Below are 22562 nucleotides of genomic sequence, written 5' to 3'. Positions count from 1 at the left end.
GCTATAGGAACGTGAAGTGCCTGAACATCAGGTTGTGTGCTCCAGGATGCTGGATGTCACCTACACTCTGCTTTATTTCTTTGCTAGGGAACCTGCTTCTTCCCTGCTCAGGATGGGGTTTCAGAGCAGCTTTACTGCTGCAGACAGATCCACCCTCATCGTAATTAAACAGAGTTGATTAGTCATTGTAGGAAGAGGAGACTGAAGCCATGGAGGGACTAACTGGGAACTTTACCTCTTCATTTGATTATGAAAACCACAAACCCAGCCCCTGTGCTTCGCCTGGAGGCTATTCCATGGGACGGGCTGCAGCAGAGCAGGCATCAGCCAGTGTCAGACCTGAGCACATCCAGGCTTCTCCTACTGCAGCTGCCCCTGCCTCGCGTTCACCTCCAGCTCTTCTTCCTCCTCTTGACACTTTTGTTCCCAGTAGGGACCATTTTCTTGGCCAGGATGATGATGGTTGATATTTTATATCTCGTGTTTTGGAGCAGTATGTTTGAATTGTTATGTGTCAAAATAGCCAAAATGTAACTACAGTAACACAGTTGTGGACAGCACAGAACTCATCACCGGATGGCAAATGAAAAGCTTGGTACCTGTGGGTGTCTTTCCTGTGTGTCTTCATGCTTCCGAGCACTGTGAGAGAAGCAGGAGAGGTGGCTGTGTGGATTTACTGGTGGCAGCATTGCCTTTGCTGCTTCACCTTTGAGGTGGCTTTCTAACACATCCATAACTCTTTTAGCCAAGCGTGCTCTTGGCAATGTTGAGATAAGCCCAATTGAAGAGGAGGAAGAAGAAAAAATGCTGGTGATGAGAGAACTAGAGCTGGTCCCAAAGGAGTCAGGTACCACCGTGATGGCTTTGCACACCCAGCATCCTCGTTGTCCCAACTGTCCCTGCCGCCTCAGCGACCCTCCATACAACCTCCCCAGCGGCTGTCACCGCTTCCATGGCATAAATACACCAGGACACAGCACCAGTTGTGCTTCTGAAAGGATAACACAGTGTCTGGCTCACAGAAATGAGCTGCTGTGCTGAAAAGCAGGGGAGAAAACGGAGATGGCAGCAGTGGTTTGGGGTTTTTTTTCCCAACCCAAACCACTCCGTGGTTCTATGAAATGAATGCAGGTGACTAAGGTGTATTTTTAGTGGAATGGCCATGAAAACCAAAATCAGGAGAACTAAATAGGCTTATTGTATCTATAGGTATGCACAGTGAAGTAGTTGGGGCTTGCTTGGTCACACAGGCTTGAGTATTTTGGAGGTGTTGGACTTTTCAGGGGTTGGGAACTAACTGGGAAATCAGGAATGGAAGGAAAGGAGAAGGCAGTTGATTTTGTGTGTACCAAGTGCTTGTATTGAAGACTCTCATCCTGTGGGAAGATGAGTTTTGGCAGCATGCTCTCCATTTCTGCACTGTCACTGATCTGGAGATGATGGATATCTTCTCGCTCTGGGCTGCAGCAGGAGATATCCATCTCGGACACGCAGCCCCAGCCTGCTTTGAAACCCACCTGGAAGCTGCTGTGAAGTTTTACAGAGCAATCCTTGATTGTTTTTTCCCTTTGAATTGCTGAAAAGATTGGGAAGATGGGGGAAAGCCTGTGTTGCCCTTCCAGAAACCATCCCTTCCTGCTCGAGGAGATGCCAATGAGTCAAGAACTCACCACAGCTCGAAGTGGTTCCATTTTCATGGTTGCACTGGGGTGGATTTCTGTGTCAGTGGTGTGTGAAGGACCCAGAAACCGATGGCACAGTGTCACAAATAGATTCACCTTTCTGGTGTGGCTTCTCTGCAGAGTGCAAGCTTGCTTTTTGGAAACCATCTGCTGTGGGATTTGATTTGATTTAAACCATAAGGAAAATGATCTCAACTTTTGCCATACTAAATGCACAAGCTGCTTTGCTCAACATCTTGATTTCTTTTTCCTTCTTCCTCCTCCTCCTCCCTTTCTTTTTAAACATCAGCACTGTAATTTGGAAAGACTTTGCCTTCATGTTGGAATCGTTTCCTGGTCTGAACTTCATCCCTGTCTGTCTCTCCACGTCCTCAGCAGCAGCTGTGATAACCCCTGAGAGGAGTCCCCGTCCCACCTCTGCCCCGGCCATCGCTCAGAGCCACGCTGCAGAGCCAGTCCCAGCGAAGCCCGACGTGAAGGACGTGGCTGCTGCCTATAAAGTAGAGAAAGAAACAGCAAAACCTGATGTGAGACGTGAAGAAATCCCAGCAGAGAAAGCCAAGCCAGAGCCAGCTGATGCATCAAAGGTAGGTCACACCAGAGCCTGCTTAGAAGAGGCTGCACTAGCGCTGGGATGGAGCATTGGCTCTAGAAGCCACCCCAGAGCAGCAGCTCTGCCCACCTTCCCGTCCCCACTGGTGAGGGGTTTATCCCTCACCCAGGCATTGAGTGGGAATGAGGGACAGGGATCTGGATCCCAGAGAAATCCCAGCCCTGACCCTAAGGGTGCCAGGAAGGAGGAGGTCCAGGGCAGCTGGGTTTTGGTGGTTGCAGGCAAACTAAATGCAAGTGGCTTTAAAAAAAGCTGGCAAGAATTGCATGCAAGTACCTGGGACTTGAGTTTAGGGCTCACCCCTCGCCAAGTTCTCTCTGATTCCTGGTATGACAGCAGGAGGCAATTCCAGTGAAATGGCTGATATGGATCTGGTCGCAGCCCAGTGTCTGAGTGCAAATGTTTTTCACATTGATAGGCTTTCTCTGGGAGAGCTGTTAATTCTTTCCTGCAAACTGAACTAAAACTTCCCTTGTGAATGGCACTCTTGAGGCCTTGGCGGGGTTTATTGTTTAAAGTACATTTATTTAAACACTATTTGATCTTTCTACAACTGTCCGAGTCCTCTGCTGGGGTTGATCCATGTGTGGTGTTCTCCAAAGTCAAAAGAATATGCCAAATTATTGTTCCTATTACAGTATCCTTGATATTCCACTAATCTGATTGACTGAGACCTTCCAGGGTTGCAGCAGAGGTGGACACCTTGGGATACAATATTCCCATATTTAGCACTACTGGAGCCACAGTTTGCTATAACCCGTCCCACAGTGGGTCTTGCATCATGTACTCCAGGGGGAATCACTGTTGATTAAGGTGATTAATCACTATTAATTAAGGAGATGGAGGTGTAGAAAGGACAGTTGCTTCCAAAAATGGCATGGCCTGTGTGACCAGTGATTCTTCAATGGAAATGCTGAAGGGATCTCCAGGCTGGCACTGCGAGTGTGCCTCGTGGCACGTCCTGCAGTGCTATTCCTATGCTGCTGCTCACCTCCCTGTATGAAACAGAGCAAGTATATTTTCTTTTATTCATCCCACCTCACTTATTAGAGGGTTTTTCCCCTAAATACTCAAACACTGGGTTTATTTTTTCTTGAAATGGAGATGTGGGAGGAAATTGTGGATTTGAACGTGCCAAACTTACCCCGTTTCTCAAAGTAGCTGCATCACTTTTAACACCCACCGATGTTACTCTGCTTTTGCCTGCAGAGTATTTGGCAATCCAGCTTCCCTAAAACACTTCCCTTAAAGTGTTAAGACACTTGGCTCTCTCCTTATGGCCCAGAAAGAGCTGAATTTGTGACATTAGGCTTGATTTTGTCCATAGTCTTTTCTGAGTGACTCTGTGAACATAATAACCTGTGCGTAACAAATAACGCTCTGGTTTTGAGAAGCTCTGTGTTGACTCGAGCATGTTGCTTTTGGTGTGGATTCCACTGGGAGATCCAGCTGCAAATGAAATTGGAAAACATTGCCTGGCAAAGCTGTCATGCAAGTGGGAAGCCCTTCTTGGGAAGCACTGGTTTCCAATGCAAATAGGAATTGCTGTAGATGTGCTGGTAACTAACAGAGCTGTGGTGTCATTAACTCTTTCTGGAGAGCTGCATGGTGGTTTTTGCATGTTCACCAGTTTCAAAACCAACTTCATGCAGCTGTGGTTTGAAACTAAAGGGGCTCTTGAAACAAGTCAACTAACAAGGAATGTTTTTACCGATTTATTTCTCAAATGTAGGTGAGGAAAACACACACTGAGGTCACAGTACCCACCACGAATGGTGACCAGCCCCAGGTTTGTGCTAAGAACTCAGTTAGGTTGCTCACGTATGTTTTTTGAGGTTAAACAGTGAGGTTCAACATAGTTAAATGAACCAACAACTCTTTTTTTTTTCTCTTTCCTTCTTTATCACTGCCCACCAGCAGCAGCCTGCAGAGAAGGAGGAAGAGCTGATAAGAATGAGGAAGGTTAGCAGTTCTACCCTCTCACCAAACAAATTTGCCATCTCATTCATGCATCCGTAACCTGTTTAAAAAGACAGTGCTCCACTTTCTTCGTGAGCTTTGGGGTGGGGTTTAGTTGTTGTTTTATTAAACTGCAACTATCATGGAATCATGGAATGGGTTGGGTTGGAAGGAACCTTAAAGCTCCTCCAGTTCCAACCCCCTGCCACGGGCAGGGACACCTTCCACTAGAGCAGGTTGCTCCAAGCCCCTGTGTCCAAGCTTGAATCAAATATTTGATTTTAAAATCAATAGCTTTTTGTCCCATTGACAGTCTGATTGCTAAAATGATGCATGTTGAACGTTCAAGAGAAGCACTCTTGGGTTGATTGATAAAATTTACCTTCTCTGTAACAAATTCAAGTAGAAACCAAAGAAACTGTAAGCGTGCATTCCAGGAACTGCAATAAAAAAGGTGTAATGCTCTTTTTTATATTGGTTAAGTAATAAGGGACATACCCAAGATGGGAAAGGTGGTTAAGGCGTAGTTGCTTTACACATTGAGGCCATGTAAAGGTTACACCAGGTAGTACAGCCTCCTCGTACACCGGGGTGGGCATTCAGCGCTCTGAGGGCTGTGGAGTTGTGACTGCGTGTGAGGCTCCCCCAGCAAACCTGGGACCTGTCCCTTTGTGGTGAGCACTACAAACGAAGGCGAAAGCCAAGAGACCCCTGGGAGCTGTCTCTTTAACAGACTCATTCCATGTCCCCATTGTCCATGAGCAGGCCCCCCCGTTGCTGGTGGAGGTGCCCCCACGCTCCGCGCTGCGCTCCCCACCTTCAGTTCACGTTTTAAGTTGCCGATTTAGCGATCCCGCCAGAACAACGTTTTAATTTGTTGTGCTTTTTGTTTGTTTGTTTTGTTTCCCCCTTTTCTTTCATTTTCACAGAAGAGATCAAAGAGGCTAGATGGTGAAAACATTTATATCAGGCATAGCAATTTAATGTTGGAGGTTTGTATGAACTTGAAGCTTTTTTCAGTTGCGTTTGCCTAGACCTGCATCTGCGCTGAACTGTTTCTTCCTCTTCTGCTGCTGCCTTTCTTTTTGCATGCTCTTGCATGAAAGACCTTTTGGGGTTGTTTTGAAAGATGCTTTTGCATGGTGACAGTAAACCTGCCGCTGTGCAGGCGTTCTGCCTTCTACCTCTTCTGACTTTCATTCTCTCATACTTACCCAAAATATATGATTGGCAGAGCTGCGCGCTCAGGTCTGCTCTTGGACCCGCTGGGTGCTCACAGTGGCATCAATCCTGGGGTGGGTGGCTCATGGACAAGTTTCTCCTTGCTTGGAATAAATGATTTTCCAGGGGGAAAAGACAATCTGTGAAAATACAAACCTCAGGATAAGCTGGAGGGGAATTTGTCACCTCTGTGGTGTTCAGGCCATCGTGATGTTCATGTCACTTCAGACCGGAGCGAGTCCTCCCTTTGGGCATTGCTGCTGGCATTGCAACCCTTCTCCCAGCACTACCTTGCCTTGTGGCATCTCAACACTCCTTTGGGCCCCATCCTGCATCAGCATCACATCCCCTTGGAGCTGACACAGGGGCTCAGTGTACCTGTGAGTACCCTGTGAGCAGGCGAGATGCTGTTTTGTCCTTCCATGCACAGCTCTTCACTTTGGGAGCCCTCATCCCTCCTCAGACAGCTCTTCCCTTCTCTTTGGGAGCCCTTCACCTTTGGTTTCACCCAAGCACGGTCCCAGAACAGACCAGGCCAATCATATATTTTCTTTTCTTTAATACACCGTGTTATGGGAGATGTTTTGTGGCTTCTGATACTCTGTTTCCATGTTACATGTTTCTACTCCAACTTGCAGCACCACCAGCTAGTAGGGTTTCCCCGTTGGTATCTCCTGAAAGAGAAGTGTACTAATGCCTTCTCCTAACCCCAATTTGGAAAGTTTTGCAGCTTTTGGGTGGGATTTTGGGGGTTTTTTATAGTTTTTCTTTTGTTTTTTGACTGCTGCAACTGAAGAATTTTTGGCCACGAGCAAAGGGGCTGCAGCACAATGGGCACTGGAACGTTCTCAATGCTGTGCCTGTCACTTTCTTCCACCCAACTCAAACAGCTCCCTCTTCCCAGCCTCAGAGCTTTTTCATTCCTACCAAACCCCTTTTTCCTGTCACTGCAATACTTGGTGCTGGCATCCAGCCTGTTCCCTCTCCACTGCCCTTCCCATCGGTTCTGGTGCAGGTGCTCCAGCCCTCCCTAGACAAGGGCTGACCCCAGCAGCTCGCCCCTTTATTCCTTGGGTTCTTTTTACTCCATGCATTGGGCAGAGGAGATGTTTTTCCAGCAGACGTTATCCTCCCAAAGCTGCCACTTGTTTTTATTGAAAGCTCATTGCTCGATAGCCCATGTTCTTACAGAACGGGAGGGAAAGCAGTAACGCTTCCCGAGCTCGTTCCTCAAGATGCTTTCAAGACCCCTTGTGGCTCCACGTAGCTCCTCATGGCTTCAGCTCCTCAGCAAACCCTCCCAGGACCACCTCTTGTGCAGTGGTGGATGGCCAAGGTGGTCCTTCTTCTCTAAAGCAGGGTTGGCTGTAGGGCTCTTGGACCTGGGCAGGGCTTTACCCTGGAGTCCTCAGCAGTGTTATTTCTGCCTTTTCTTTTCATTTTTGCTAACCAGCAGGCACTTGCCCTGTGCTTTGAGCCAGGATGGATGCCCAGGCTGGTTTTTTATCCCCCAGAACCACACCAAAAAGAGCAAATGTCCATGTGGCATTTGGGGCCATAGCCCTGCGGAGGGAGGGCAGTGAGTCCTGGGCAAGCTGCAGGTATTTGGTGGGGAAACCCTCCTTGAGGGATGCATTTACTCTCCCATCTTCTAAACTCCATGGGCTGAGTAACAACTGAAAGCAGAAAAGTAATGAAATTCCCCAGTGATGCTTTTACTGACCTTAATTTCTCCCTTTCTAAGCTGCTTTTCAGCACTGTCCAGAAAAGTTGTTGTTTGGCTTCTGCCTATTTTCTGCGAAAGCTTCGCTTTCAACAACCTCTGGTTTGCTTGCAAGGAAAAAGCTGTTTTTAAACAAGTGGAAGAGAGCTGACTTGCCTTAAAGCCTATGCATTTATGCTGTAAACTGGCATCACAGAGCAGAAAGCTGGCTTTTTCCAGGTGAAGAGTTTTAGGAGGAGTTTCTCAATTGATGCAGCATAAAGTAGATTCTCAGATTGATTTGCAAAGGGCCATCATCTCATCTTCATGTCACAAGTCTAAAACCTCCTATGGTAGCTCCTGGAGGGATGAGATGAGAGGGGGGTGGAAAGGTAATGAGGGTATTCTGGATCCAAAGGTAATTCCTGGTAGGATGGAAGAGAAATAGGTATGAAGGGAATAAGGAAAATTGGGAAAATGTTTTGTTTAAGCATCAATTGTATTTATAGCTGTGAATATTCAGGCTAGCAGAGGGAAAAGGAAGCAAACCCACCTAATTTAAAGGCATTAAATTAAATAACCCAAACATAGTCTTACGACTTAAAACCAATCCCATATGGGGAAAACCCACGAGGTTACACCTTAACTGCCATCGGGTTTGGTGTAGCTTGAGTTGAACTGATGGCACATCCTACTCCTGGAGGAGCCCCTGCTCCAGGATTGAGTTTATCCCAGTTAATACAAAAGGAAGGAGGAGGGAGGATGCTCTCTTTGTGTGTTTGCAGTGTGAGCACAACTGCTGGAAGTCGGCAGTACCTCTGCTGAGCGCAGCTTTGCTAAGCGGCAGCTTAGGCGAGCGCTGGTGTCACCTCCGTGTCTCTTCATCTATCCTGTCCTCTCACTAATAGGATCTAGATAAGACCCAAGAAGAAATAAAGAAGCATCACGCCAACATCAGTGAGTTGAAGAAGAACTTTATGGAGTCCGTCCCGGAGCCTCGGCCGAGTGAATGGGACAAACGTTTGTCCACTCACTCCCCGTTCCGAACCCTCAACGTCAACGGGCAGATTCCCACGGGAGCGGATGGAGTGAGTACCGCCGCGGCGCGCGGGTCTCGGGGCTCTGCCGTGTTCCAGGGGACAGCTTTGCAGGGTTCAGCCTCAGCTCCCCTTAGGTTTTGGTTATGTTGAGTTCTAATGGTTAATCCTGACTTTCAACATGTCTGATGGTCTCTGAGACAATTGATGCTGTAGTATTAGGATCATAAAAATGGGATTTTTTTGGTAGGAAAGAACATAGGAATTCTTCACCTGGTTTTGATCCTGCTTTTCCTACTGTTGTCATCCATGATGCTAGTGTTGCCCCAGGGCTGTTTTGGGGACCGGCTTATTCCTGGTGTCAGGGAATGCATCTCCCCAAAATGTATACCCACCCACCCCCCCCAGAACCCAAACTAAAGAGAATTATTACTTCAGACATAATGCTGCAGATAAGCCAGTGGGGAAGCACTGGGATGCTATCCCATTTTCCAAACTCACTCTATTCTCCAGTTATAATCCCGTATATCATTGGGTTTAGTCTTGCATTAGGATCTGCAGGTGCTGATCTGCTGCAGAGGCTTCAAGAAGACTCCTCAGGTGGCTACAGCGGGGCTGTTCATACGTGATGGAAATCTTTCTGCTTGCAGGAGCAGGGCCTGTAGTAGCTGCACACATTCAGTTTCTCTGCTAATTCCCTTAAAAAAGGTAATTTTTCAAAGAAACCAAGTTGGAGCAGCAGAGATCTGTGTGCAGCTGGTTTCTTGGAGGACAGACAGATTCTCTGTTTAATATTGGTGTTATCTAGCTCAGCTTGTGAGTAAAACTCTAGTTAGCACCCGTGGTAATCAGTCTCTTAAATAGTAGATGTGATTTTTCACTACAACTGAAGAACTGCACCCTGGCTGTGTGGCAGTCGTGGGCTTTCCTGGTTTAAGCCCAGCTTTTCCCCTTCCTGCCCACAGCACTGCAGATGAGCTGGTGTTTAATCTTCAAACCATTGCAAGGGAGATACTTTCTACACAGAAATAGTCTTGCAGTGGATGGAGAGACAAGGTTTTAATGGCCAATTTACTACAGGCTCCTCAAAGCACAGAGAAAAGCCATGATAATTACAGGGCTTTTTGCCCCCTGCTAGCAGAACAACCTCCCCCCCCAAAAGGAACTACTCAGGGTTGATCATTACCCTTGGAATTACCCAGTTTAGCGCATGGATGGATTTTCCTCTTTGGTTGTTGAGCATCAGGGTGAATTCTGCAGGAACATGGGCAGCAGAGTGCTGCAGAGCTGCTGTTTGGTGTAGGGATGTGCAGGTGGGACAGAGCAGGGGCTCTCAAGCTCCACAACTGCACTTCAAGAATGATGTTCTTGGATATTATGAAGAATTTCTTCCAAGGTGACCACACTGTGAGGTCCTGGGGGGCTGCTCTTCACGATAACTGGATGGTGTGGGCCTTCCCCATCTGAGGTCCACAGCAATGCAAGTATCAGTGACAGCCTTGGATTTGCATTTCTGGAACTGCCCTCTTAATCTGATCCTCTCTGAAGTGGGCTTGCTCTGAGGTGGAGGTGGACACGTTCTGCTGTGAGCATCCAGAAATGCATCTTCACCAGGCAGCTGCTGGGGTGGGGGTTTTCCTTCCCCTGCACATGTTTAAGGATGGGAAATGATGATGCAAAGCAATCCTGTTTCTCCTGGTCGTGGTGGTACCTTCCCCCTGCAATAGTGACCAAGGGTTATTCTGCCAGGGGCTGCTTTTCTGCTGTTCCTAGATGTTTTATTGTACAACAACTGAATCTTAACACGCTTTGTGTGTCCAGGTCAAGAAAGTCACTGTCCTATCTTCTGAGAGACAGGTTGGTGGGCTTGAGGTAAAGCTGCTGTTCTGATATGTGCTTCTGAACCAGACTTTTGCTATTGCGATGGCACCAAAGCAAAAACTCAACAGCAGCTGCTGGATAACACTTTCTTTCTTTTGGCTACATGAAGTAGTTTCATAACTCACACCGAGAGGACTTTTGCACTGCTGCAGCTTTTGCAGCTTTCAATTCTGCTTCTTTTGGTGCATGGCTGGTTGGAAAAACAAGCTGCATGAAAGATATAACCGTGTACTCGGCGAGCAAAGCAATGATGAAAGTTTAACTGTACCCTGTTCTTTTTATGTTGTCTTTCTTTCTGTTCTTCTTTTGTTTTAATGATCATGTTACTCTTGCATTTTATATTTTCTTTTGCTGCCCAGTCTCCCAGCTACTTTCTCCCTAATACTCATCACTTAGGGGTGTGCAAAGAACCAGTCCCCAAATACCGCCCTGATCAAAGGAGGTTGGCTCAGCTCAGAGAGCTTAGAGCCAAGTTCTTCCTCTCCTAGGTGCGCTTGGGTCTGACCAGCTCTGGCAAACTAAAGGGATGGAGAGTTCCTAAAAAGCTGCGTTTCCCACAATCTTTCCTGTCTTCAATGGAAGCACTAGAGCCCTTGCTTGATGCTGTGATGATTTACTCAGCCTGGGCTTTTACATTCTTTAGAAACTGAAGTGCAAGAGAGCAAACTGGAAGGAGGTTGCAGGGCTCCCACTGCCATCCTGCAGCTCCTCGCTCGGCGTTTCTAAGCTGAACACTTTTCCACTTGTTGCAGTAGGGTTTTCAAACGGATTGGTGTTTTGATACTCTCACTAGAAGTTTGGCAAAGCTTTTTTTGTACCTGCACTGCAGTCTGGATGCTCAGTGACATTGAACAAAGGCTGGTTTTTAAGGGCCCTGTAGAATAGGTGGCTGTCAGAGACCACGTTTTGTGCTCCACCACTTCTATTTCTAACGCCTCACAGGTTTTTTCTCAACCATTTCAATTCCAAAACACTTCAGTTGGTTTCAAGCACACGCTTTTCTGGGAGGGCAGGTGTAAATCATGATCATGGTCCAGATGTTCGTGACAAAACATGCATGATCCTGATCCAGATGTTCATGAGCTCTGCGGAGAGGACTAGGCTTTGTAGCTCTGAGGCTGGTGCAACCCAAGCCACCAGCGGCTCTGCTGTCCAGGGCAGTTCATTTTTACTTTGAGAAGGCTGTCCTAATGCTTTGCACACCTCCAAGTATCCTTTTGGGCACTTTCCATCTGTCATTTTTGTTCATCTCTCTCTGTCTCTCTTGATCTTCTACCACGAAAGCAGACACGGGAACGTCCTCTGTTAGTACAGGATGAAGACAAACTAAAAAAGCAGGAGATACCTACTGAGACAGCCTTTGCCCGGCAAGCAAGTGAAGAAACTCTTCCAAAGGTTTCTATTCCAATCCCTGAAGAGCAGAAAGCACTCAAAAAGTGTCAGCTGTACTCTAGCATTTTTCCTTCTCCGCGTATTCCCTTTATGATGTCCTTTCTCCTGGTCATAGCACTGACTGTTTGGTGGCTGCTCTTTGTCTGAGTGGCAACAGGCTCGTGTTGAAACCTCAAGACCAAAGCTCCTGAATTTCTTGGCCATAGCCTCTGCTGCATCTTCCTTGTCCTGGTCTTTGCTCTCTGTAGTTCACTGTCCCGGGAAGGGGACACCCCAGGAGCGTTGTGTTAATCCCGCTGTGTGTCGTTTGTAGCTGTGATCCGGGACCTGGCAGGAGTGGTCATGGATTGCCAGGTCCATTGGGAAGTTTCCTGCTGTACAGTTGTACAATGTGCTCCCCATTGCTGTAAGAGGCCAGACAGGGAGTGTAAATACGTGCCAGGAGACGTTTGCTGCTTCAGCCCCTGTAGATTCCATGTAGGCATTGCTGAAAACTTGCTTTTAAGGTTTCAATGTAAGATGTTCACAAGAAGGATGTTTGATACTGGTCCAAAAGCAGCTTTACAGCAATCTGCTGAATCTAATCCATAACCACTCCTTTCCTAGGCAACTAAGACTGGTGTTTAAATAAGAAGTGTTGATTCTCAATGCTGCTGTTAGTGTTAACTTAGAGACAGGGACAGGCAGCTTCTCATTTTCCTGGTGGGGGAAGCCTTTTGCAAAGCACCACAGCTCCCCCCTCATCCTCCTATTCTCATTTCCAAGGAAATATATCATGTTATAGGAAAAAACCCATTGCAAGGAAATATTTATTGTAAAGAGATAACTCATTTTTCTGAAGCTGGTGGTCTCGGTGCACTCCAGATGTGTTTTATTTCATTTGTGTGAACTAACTGCCGCATGTTTGCTTAGGTCACAGGAGTGGAGTAACCTGCTCTTAGGTACGTCTCCTCTGTTAGCATGACTTTAACCACATCAGGACACACTTCTAATGTTACAGCCATTGATTGTTTTGACTTCTCTTAACGAAACCGTTGCATGCTGCTTGTTTATTGCCTACAAATGTAAACGTCTGGATGATGCTTTACCCTGGTTGAGCTGCGTAGGCTCCAAGATGAGTTGAGCTGGGCTGAGCAGCACTGCTTTGCGAGCTGGAGGGAAGATGGGACTTTGTGTCTAAGGGGTTTCTTTTCTGTATATAGTAATTATGGGACTGAGCTGAGCCAAGTGCTTCTCCTTTTGTAGTAATCTGCTTTCTCTTGCCTACTCCGGAGGGTTGTTGTAGACACAATTACTTCTGAGAACAGCCACCAGTGCCATCAGTGTTGGCAGCTGCTCCAGCAGCACTGAAGAGAAAAGAGTAGATGTTTACTACAGGGACTAAAATGTGTGAATATATATAAATACATGTATTTCTAACCCTTTCTAGATCTGTATCCATGTGAACAGTGTTATTTAAGAAGCTGGCAGATATGCTTGCAGGAAAAAGACATAAGGCAAATACAGCATGTGCTGTCTGGTCTGGAGGACCGTGGTGCATCACGAACCACGTGAGCCGCCTCTCTCTTCTCTTACATACAGGTTGAGGCTCTCTAAATGCTGTCTCAGAAACTTTAGGTTGCTCGTGCACCCCTTTGTTGTAATCTCTCACAGGAATCCTCCCAATTACTCTTGTAACCTGCTCCGATGAGTTCACCGGTTTGTGCCTTTAGGACTTTGTTTTGTGAGGATGCTGATTTTTCCTTGGAAACTATTCTCTTTTTAATACACTGCCTTTATAATACAGAGTCTTCCTCTTTCAGCAGTGGGAAGTGTAGGAGTCACTGGGTCGTTCTGCAGGCAGTGGATGGATGGTGCTGCATCCTTAGAGTGCTCTTGGGCTCCGGCAAGCTCGGTGTGACTGTCTTGAGAAAGGTGGGAGAGGAGGGGAAAGATGCTGAGGTGCAGAAGATGCAGGTTGGAAGAAGCCAAGGGGGATGCTTCTGGCTGGAATTCCCTGCCTCAGCCTCCTTCCCCAAATTGGAACAGACATGATGAAAACCAGGGAGTGTTCCTTCTCCCCAACCTGGCGTGGAGAGGGAAGGGACAGGAGTTGGTTGGATCTCTCTCTGTCTGTTTTCTGTCCGTATTTCTTGGAGAAGGGCAGCTTAAACACACTCCTGCTCCTTTTCAAAGCCATTGCTCGGGTTAGCTGCCGTGAGGCTGCTTTGAGCACTGTTAGGTTGCTGCATGCTGTCGTTCTGATCCGATGACAAGTACTTTGAAGCCATACCCGTGGCTTTTGCAAAGCCATGATTTCTGTAGCTCTCCCAGGACCTGAAGTCTAAATATCTTTGCCCAGAGCAATATTTAAACAGAATGCTCAGGGTATGTTATCCCGGAGTGGTGAGAGATGCGCTCTGTTGCTTAAACTCAATTCTTCAACTTCTTTATTAAGATGGTCTCTCTTTCTCTTTTTCTTATTTAAATCTTGAGATAAGGCTGGTTGTCATCAGCAAAAAACCTTTGAAACTTTACACTCTGAGAATGCTCAGGAACATTTTTGGGATTTATAGAACAATTATCACTGCAGAGTATAAAGAAACTGAACAAATGCTTTATATTTCTATGGCAGTTTAGAGGCCAGTTATCGACATTCATCTGGGTGGATATTATCTCTTCTGACAGAGAGAACCCACAGCTTGTCAGGAGCAGAAACCTCATCTGGTTGACACCACAGTGATGTGCCCGTTGTGCTCCAGCCCCTTTGCTTGTCACTCCTCTGCTTTCTTTCATTGTGTATCTCATACATGTCAGTGCTGTGCTGGTTCATTCCTGGTTTCACCCCTTTCCCTGGATGCCTGCGCAGGATGTGGTGCTGAAAGAAGGGATTTCAGGATGCCTGTGTTGTACAGACGAGGTGATTTGCTGTAGTTTTGTTTAAGGGCAGAGCTCTCAGGGTGTTGGTAAAAGAACCAACACGTGTTCTTAGCTCCCTTTTGCCTCAGGAACAAACCTGCTGCAAAGCCCCCGCAGTCCCCGGCCGCCTGCCCTGACACCATCACTGACCCTGGGGCAGCGTTCGGATGTGGCCAGTGCAGTGTCCATCTGTGGGTGATGCAGAACTGAATTATCCCTTCCAAGGGAAGCTGGAAGTGTCCACAGCATGTAACCTCATCCAGGTTCGCATAAGAAATCCTGATTTTCCATGTGACCTGCTGCAGAAAATGATGTTTCAGTGACTGTGGCATGCCAGTAATGTAGCTACGGTAAGACTCCAGTGTTCTGATGTTGGTCAGACTTTTCCAGCAGTTCTGATGTTGATGAAGCTTCCCAGTGTTCTGTGGTGTGGTCACTCGGCTGCAGTGAGGCTCTTTGGTGCTCACATGTGGATCCAGTTAGTGGCTGTCGAGGCTTCATCGTTTTCCATCATAAAGTTGGTGTTGGCTCCGTGCTCACTTTCTGAACCTTCCTACCCTGATATCATCTCTTCCAAATACCACATAAAACACAGAGTATCTTGTGCTTTCATGCTTTAGGAAGAGGTGGATGTTAGTATTTTGAAGCAGCAAGTGTGCCAGAGCTGATGGCTTGAAACTCGGGTTCAGCTCTGAGGCTGAGTTAGGTCTCGCGATGCAGGTGATGATCATTGGTGATACTCGAGGTGTGCATAAAACAACATCCCTTTTTCCTTTGCTGTTGCTAAAAGTGAACAGATAAAGGAGGGTATTGGCTGCATGTCCTGCACGATGCTGCTTTGCCTGGTGGGTCAACAGAAGATGAGCTGAGGACTCTCTATGGGCAGCTCAGGTTGGGGTGTGGAGTTAAGCTAAGACCAGCTCTCCTCCCTTGCGGTTTCTGCAGAAACTAGTGATGATAAAGAGCAGGTATTCAGTATGTGCCTCCTATCCTGGAATAATGAGGAGAGGGGGATTTCCTCAGTGTGGCAGCAAGGGAGTAGTTTGTGTTTTCAGGAAGGAGGTTGGGCTGGCCTTGCCCAACCTCGAGAAGGTTATGGGGCTCCTCGAGAAGGTTGTGGGGCTCCTCGAGAAGGTTATGGGCAGGTATCTTTTACTTCACATAAAGGTCAGTAATTTGTCACTCTGAGAATTATTCCACTGGTTTATTGGGTTTTCTTTTTTCCTGGTCATGAGTTGATGGCGCCTGTTCTGACCCACAGAATGAGGGAGGATGCTCCCCGGAAAAAATTAGCCCAAAGAAGGCTTAAAGACTCATTTAGGAACTCTTTGGTCTGTACTTACTAGTGGCTGGCACTGGAGAACCCAGCAGTGGTGGGTTCTCTTGTGTCCCTGTTTGCTTCTATCTTGGTTTGTGAAGCTGGAGAGAAGGGACCAGCCTCGGGTTGTGTCACTTTGGGATCTTCTAGTGGTGGTCCGTGGTCGTGTTGGATCGGTTTGTGGGGACTAAAAACACTTTCTTTTTTACCTAAAATGCTCTTTTGGAACACTTCTTCGGTTTTGTATTTTTTCTCAGATTTTTTCTTTGTAAATATGTACATTTATCCTTAATAAATGTTATTGCAAATCAGATTCTTCTTTCCATTGCTTATTAACAAAACTGCTATATACAACCTGCACTAACGACTTCCTTGGACAACCCCTCAGTATTGCTTTCCCAAACCAGCAGCTGTAAGACCTCAAGTCATTACTGGTGGCTTTCAGGGTGCTGGGGCTGCTGGATGCTCTCTGTTGTGGGAGAGGGGACACACCAGGCTGCAGCTGTAAGCAGTGCGTGCTCTCAAACTGGCCAGAATAATCTGACTGTAGCACTGTGTTACCTTAAAGCAGCTCCAGTGCCTAAAGGGGCTTCAGGAAACCTGGAGAGGGGCTTTGGACAAGGGCCTGGAGGGACAGCACAAGGGGAATGGCTTTAACCTGCCAGAGGGGAGATTGAGATGAGCTCTGAGGCAGAAGCTCTTCCCTGTGAGGGTGCTGAGGCGCTGGCACAGGGTGCCCAGAGAAGCTGTGGCTGCCCCATCCCTGGCAGTGTTCAAGGCCAGGTTGGACACAGGGGCTTGGAGCAACCTGCTCTAGTGGAAGGTGTCCCTGCCCGTGGCAGGGGTTGGAATTGGATGAGCTTTAAGCTCCTTCCAACCCAAACACAATGAGCCTGGCACCGGAGTGGAGCTGTAACCTTAGTTATGCAATGCAGCAGCACAAGAGTGGTGTCAGTTGTGAACCCTGATGGTGTCCCCACTCCTTTTACCTGCTGCTACACCAAGCCAGAGGTGGTTTTGCAATGCCATTAGCAGTTCTTCCTCTGCAGAGGGAATCTGGAATAAGAAGCTTTTCATCCGAGGATACCTGCCCCACAGACAGAATGGAAAGGGGATCAGGGTGGATGGGGAGAGGAATCCTATTGCTCATCAACCTTATTTTAATGATTTAAGTATCGATCTTGAGGTTGTTCCATGTTGCCAAGTAGTTGATGCAGTGCATTGCAGGTCGCTGCTGTGTATCATGTAGTATCCTGGGATTCTTGTTCATGGCAGCAAGTTAATCTTTGTAAGCTTGTAACACGCTGAGTATTTTCTAGTTTCTTACTCTTAACTTTGGCCAAATTCTGGTTTATCCTTCTGTTGCCTGACTAGCCTGGTCAGGCTGTTGGGATCAGATCAATGGCAATTAAAACACCATCCACACATGTGAATCCATAGGTAAGGCCATCATTTTCAAAGGCCAGGGGTTGTTGAATGGTTTCTAAACTCTTGAACTTCTATCTTTAAGGCAAAGCAGTTCTATAAGGCATGGCACGTACTGTAAAATTAAGGCTCTCTTGTTTTCTGCTTTATAATACTTTTTACCCAAGTGCTTTGACAGCCTCAGTTGAGCTGGGAGTTCTCACTGGTGAGTGTGGACATCATCTACGTGTGCATCTGTAGACGGTCATGCCGAGCCTGTTAGCTTCTGTGGTACGTTTTGGGGATAACCTAATAACACGTGGCAATGTTGATGACTGGAAAAGAAGGGGACTGGGAGGTACTAACCAGCTGGAATTTCATAGAATCATAGGATCAACCAGCTTGGAAAAGACCTTTAAGAACATCAAGCCCAACCTTCACTCCAGCACTGCCAGGGCCACCGCTCACCCATGTCACTATTTCTACCATTTCATATGGTAGTTGTAGGGAGAGTGCACTGTAATGTCATTTTTAATCAGGTTTTAGCACAAATCCTTGGTGACTGGCAGCTTGACATTGTTTTAGCACTCCTTAAGTTTCCTGCAGGGTAGGAGTCTGGTTTGGGATGAGGAGAAGGGGATATTTCAGGGGGAGAGGCAGCATCATGCCTGCATGAGCTGCAGAAAACAGGCATTCATCTGGCAGCACAGCTGGTTCATGGGAATAGATCCTGATCCAAACCAGACAAAATACCAAGGGAAAGAAATTGATACCAAATCACTTTTTAAGAAAAACAAATCCTTTTTTGCTCACTGGTACCAGCCAAGCCATTAAGCCTGTTATTAATTTATCCCCAGTCTGAATTATTGTGTGTCACTTATTACACTGCAATGCTTAAGCTGTATCCTCAGCATTTGGCAGCATCAGGTGCACAAAGGTTTGCATTTAGCAGGGGGATGTTTCAGCTGCATTCCTGTCCGGTTCCATGTGTTTCATCAGGGGGCATCACATCCTGTCCTGTATTTTCTTGACCCTGTGTATGGCTTGTGCTGGATGGAGGCGTCGCTGGTTTGGGTTTGGAGCTCTGGAAGTGGGAAGTTTTGCAGCCCAGGAACTCTGAGGGTCTCAAGGAGAGCTTGGAACTCTGCAAAGCTGAGCCCTCCAAATAGGAATGCTTTTGCGTTTGCAAAGGAAAATAAATCATGATAAGATCAGAAGTTGGAACGGATGTTCAAATTCCTGGGGGGGGGGTGTGTGTTATTTTGTATTTTGTATTAAAATATAACATTTCTAGCCTACGTTCAGGCCTATTTTAAATACAGGACCAAACACAGTTGTATTCTTTAAAAGAAGAAATGCGTGTCAATAGATAACTTCATATGGAAACAAACACCTTCCAATGAGTCCTTCTTCTTGCTGGTGGAATAGCAAAGCAAGCAAAAAAGTGCTTCTGATCAGTTGATCTTATCAGGATTTCATCCTGGCTTCACAGCCTGCATGTTTATTGCTGCACTTTGCTCTACTGATCCCACTCTATATATGTATGCTCTAGGCTTCATTTAAGCTTTTCCCTTCCTTTATGCTTTTACCACACAAGATACTTCTAAAATGCACATTATTTTTCCTCTGGGAAGTTGTTCTGACTATACCAATGTTTGTCTCTTAACTAGATCTGCCTTTGTGTAGCTGCCTAATCTGCTTTGTTCTATCCGTGATTCTTCCTCTTGGTGGAGTCGTGCCCCGGCTGTCACATGAGGACATCTTGCTCCTAAAGGCAGTTCCCATTAAACCCCAGAAGATGTTCTGTGTCTTCTCAAGACCCCATGGTGATTTTGCAAGAGTTAGCCTAAGGAAAAATCAGTCTATAAATTCAGGTTTTAAAAGAAGATTAAGACATGAGTGTTCAAAGCCAATCACCTCCACTCCTGTTTTGTGAAATACTGCAGTGTACTATCTTGTATTAAGCAAAATGAGGATGGGATCTGGGTATACCTTTGGCAGAGCACATATGGAAGTGGTTTTGATCAGAAATAACACTTCCCTATGTGTGCAGTCTGACCTGACCATCACAGTGCTCATTGCTCTCCCTATGCTCCTATTAAATGCATTTTCCTAAGCAATATCCCAAGAACTTAAGAGAAGCCCAAGAGGCTGGAAATCCTAATGGATAGAAATCTTACAGGTAATCTCTCTGCAATATAAAGCAGCAGGGAACTGAAAAATACCCAGGAGGGATGGTGGAAAGAGTAATTTCTTGAAATGATACTAAAATAAGCATCTATTTGTTCCTCTCCAAAGCAGCTCCTATTCTTTAACACACTGTTGAACTGGGCCATTAGATGAGGTCAATCAGGGTGAAAGCCTCTGGTATACAGAAAATACATTGTACTGGGTAACCCACAGGCTTCAGACCTCCCATTTTAAGCACAAATTACAGGGTTTTGGTTGCCCAGAGACGACTCTTAGTACAAAGTGAGGCAACAGCCTCTGTTCCTCTTTATCCCACCACCAGAATTAGAATCCCGGTTGACAAAATGGACTTGCCATGCTTTGGTGAAAATTGAATCACTGTTTTCTGGATGAACAGAGATGTGGTTATTTCTATACAGAGTTACCAGAAATCAACGCTGAGGTTAATAATCAAAAAGAAATATTAATGGCATTGATTAAGCAGTATCCTAAGTGGGTTTTTAACTCCTTATTCCCTGATGCTGCATGATGTGACAACTTCAAGACGTGTAATATTGTAGGTGCTCATAATTGCTTATTCTGCCTTCTTTGAAGGCAACTTTCCGTGTCAGTAATGAGAGAAGCACAGTTTCTAGCCCAGGGCAGGGCTGTAGCCATCACTCCCTGCAGGTGACTGAAATGCTGCTGCTCTCTGAAATCTGAAATGTGAAATATTTATCACTTGTGTATTGGGGCAAACAGCCAGTTTTTGCTAAACCTTTCTGTCGTGTTCATGTTTTAACTCTTTTCCTCTGCCACTGTTGCTTCCCTCCTGGCTAGAGATGTGAGAAGACCTAGTTGAGACCTTGCTAACAAGCTGAACAGAGAGCAGGAGAGCACCAGCCTTCATTAAACTGCCTTGGCACGCTCTTCCCAAACATCTCAGGTGCTCTGGACACGCTCCTTGCTTCTGGGAGAGCTGACTTGCTTCATTACGTGCCTGCTCTCCATCACAAATGCCAGTTATGTTGGCCTTCCAGGAGGTTTAGCTGCTGCAAAGGAGCCCGTGTGCCAGCTGCTTTTGGCATAAAGTATGTTACAATGGTGTCAGTAGTGCCAAATAAATAGTAAAGTGCAGGTTGTTGGGCTGTAAACGGTGGCGAGGTGGCCATGGGTCAGTACACATCAGGGTGAACGTCTGGCTTTCCAGCTTACAGCCACATTTCTTTAGTCCTCAGCTGAAAGTGTTTGTGCTGAGTGACTTGAACTGGTTTGTCTTGAGGAAATCATACAGATTCCTTCAGATGACCAGACTGCATCACCAGAGGGCACAGGCACATTATCCTCCACAGTTACTCCGGGCTTATTCTTCTAACCTCCTCCTTTTAACTTAAAACACAACATGAAGTATTTCAGGGAGTTAAAAGCAGAACTGGGGTCTGGTTTTGGTGTAGTATGGTTGTGGCATGTGTGGGTTTTGGATGTGCACAAGTCTCCACTTGCTACACTGAAATCATTCCTGTTTCCAAACTGGGTAAGAAGTGTTCAGCAGTGGTTCTTCCTGTAGGTGCAGAGTCATTAATTCCTGAAACTTCAGGAAAGTGGATTATTCATGTACCAGGAAACCGTGTCAGTAAATGCCATGGATACACCGCATAGCACAAAGGCCTTCAGGCTTTCCAGTGTCCAAACCCACTGCTGTTGCATGCCTTACTGGAGATGTGATATATAAGAAACTGATGTTTTGCCTTTATGCTTCATGACCTCCTGTTCTCCCTAACGCTCTTTCTCTTTCTCTCCCTGGCCTTTTTTTGTGTATTCATTTCCTTTTAGACAATGAGTGACTTTGTCTCCAGAGAGGATGTGGCTGCAGTGCCAGAGAGGAGCAGTGTTAACACTGGCGTGGCATGGGAGGGCTCAAAGCGGTCGGTAGCTTGTAGTGAGACCCCGGTGCCACCCGCCTCAGAGCCTTCTCCCAGCCAGGACTTTGGTGCTTCCTCCCTAAGCAGCGAGGAGGAGGAGGTGGCTCCCAGCCTCCCTGCAAGCGAGGAGGACCTGAGATGTGCAAAGGGGCTTTGTGCGGATGTGGAGAAGGACTCGGAGCTCTCAGAGCTGGAGCCCCCCACCAGCCCTGCACCCCCCCAGCAGCCCTGGGCAGGAGAGGAGGAGGTGGCAGAGGAAGGTGAAGACAGATTTGCCTTTAGAGAGCTAAATGGCGAGTGTCACAACTCGGATGCTAATACCGGGCTGCCCGCAGTCATTCGCTGCTTCCAGGTAGTGAGCCCAGCGCCTGCTCCCCTGCACCCCCTTTGGAGTGGGACCCAAACACTGCAGCAAGCAGATGCCATGGATCCAGAGAGGAATTGTGTTGGCTTGGCCTCGTGCTTGGAGCTAATCAGCCGGTTAACCTCCCAGAGCCAGCGCACACAAGCCCCTCTCAATTTGTCTTCACATGAAATTGTCGTGGCGCAACGCCCTTTGCCTTTCTTTGCTCAAAGCATCCTGTTCCATCCCCAAAAAGGGAAATATTTAGGCTCCAAAGGCATGTAATTTTAGTTCCTTCAGGTTTTTGCCATCTCCTGCTGTAGCAGAGGCTGAGCCTTAGCACAGCAGAGCAAATTTGAGGCACTGTCAAACACACTTTTACATCATGAACTTGGGCTTTGATGTCCCCTTCCTGCTCCCCACCACGGGAGGTGTTTTTGCCTGCTTCAGTGTTGGTATGAATTGCTTCTGGTTAAATAGGTGCCCACTTCCCCTGCTAACAACCACAGGGGCATCTGTCAGGTTTGGGAATGGTGAGCAGAAATGGAGCCCTCTGGGAAAACACTGTGGGTCTGAACTAACCCTGTCGTCTTCTGGATGATTATCAGGTGGTGGAACAACTGATTTCTCTTCCCCCCCCCCCATTTCTCTTTCGAGACATCCCGTTTCTGTGTTGTCTGACATTGATTTAATAAAAGTTCAAGACCTAGGATCTGATGAGGAATTTTGCTAATACAGTGTTTCACTTGCAGTCAGGATGAAGCTTCTCAGCTGCGAGCAAGTCTCTTATTTGCCCAAGGGTTGTGTTAATGTTGACATTGTCATCAGTAGATGAGGGTCATCAGTGGAGACAGTTTCTTTGTGGTGTTGTGACACACTGGTTAAACCCTTCATGCCTTGCTTGGGCTGACCTGAGGGTGTTGGAGAAGGTCTGGAGGGTTTCTGTGTTTAATCCTCACACACGATCTCTGCCCTCTGAGCAGTGTGTTGTCCTAGAGACTTAAACCCAAAGATTTCCAGG

General features: G+C 46.8%; 1 protein-coding gene across 37 annotated transcripts in view; it reads left to right on the top strand.

Annotated features, from left to right (window-relative positions):
* The window catches only part of EPB41 (erythrocyte membrane protein band 4.1), a 95971-nt gene that overhangs the window by 65492 nt on the left and 7917 nt on the right, over positions 1-22562 (top strand). For 6 of the 37 annotated variants that reach the window (XM_030503721.1, XM_030503711.1, XM_030503702.1 and 3 more), the window contains 7 exons: positions 2058-2269; positions 4028-4084; positions 4213-4257; positions 5184-5246; positions 8086-8265; positions 10036-10071; positions 21110-21550. In XM_030503721.1, coding sequence (XP_030359581.1) covers positions 2058-2269; positions 4028-4084; positions 4213-4257; positions 5184-5246; positions 8086-8265; positions 10036-10071; positions 21110-21550 — 1034 coding nt within the window. The remainder of the gene's footprint in view (positions 1-2057; positions 2270-4027; positions 4085-4212; positions 4258-5183; positions 5247-8085; positions 8266-10035; positions 10072-21109; positions 21551-22562) is intronic. The other 31 variants (XM_030503728.1, XM_030503713.1, XM_030503704.1 and 28 more) reach the window with 18 other exon arrangements.

Source organism: Strigops habroptila, chromosome 12 (genome assembly GCF_004027225.2).
Source record: "Strigops habroptila isolate Jane chromosome 12, bStrHab1.2.pri, whole genome shotgun sequence".
Taxonomy (NCBI): domain Eukaryota; kingdom Metazoa; phylum Chordata; class Aves; order Psittaciformes; family Psittacidae; genus Strigops; species Strigops habroptila.
The sequence above is the reverse complement of the archived record's forward strand: the minus strand, read 5'-3'. Positions and strand labels throughout refer to the sequence as shown.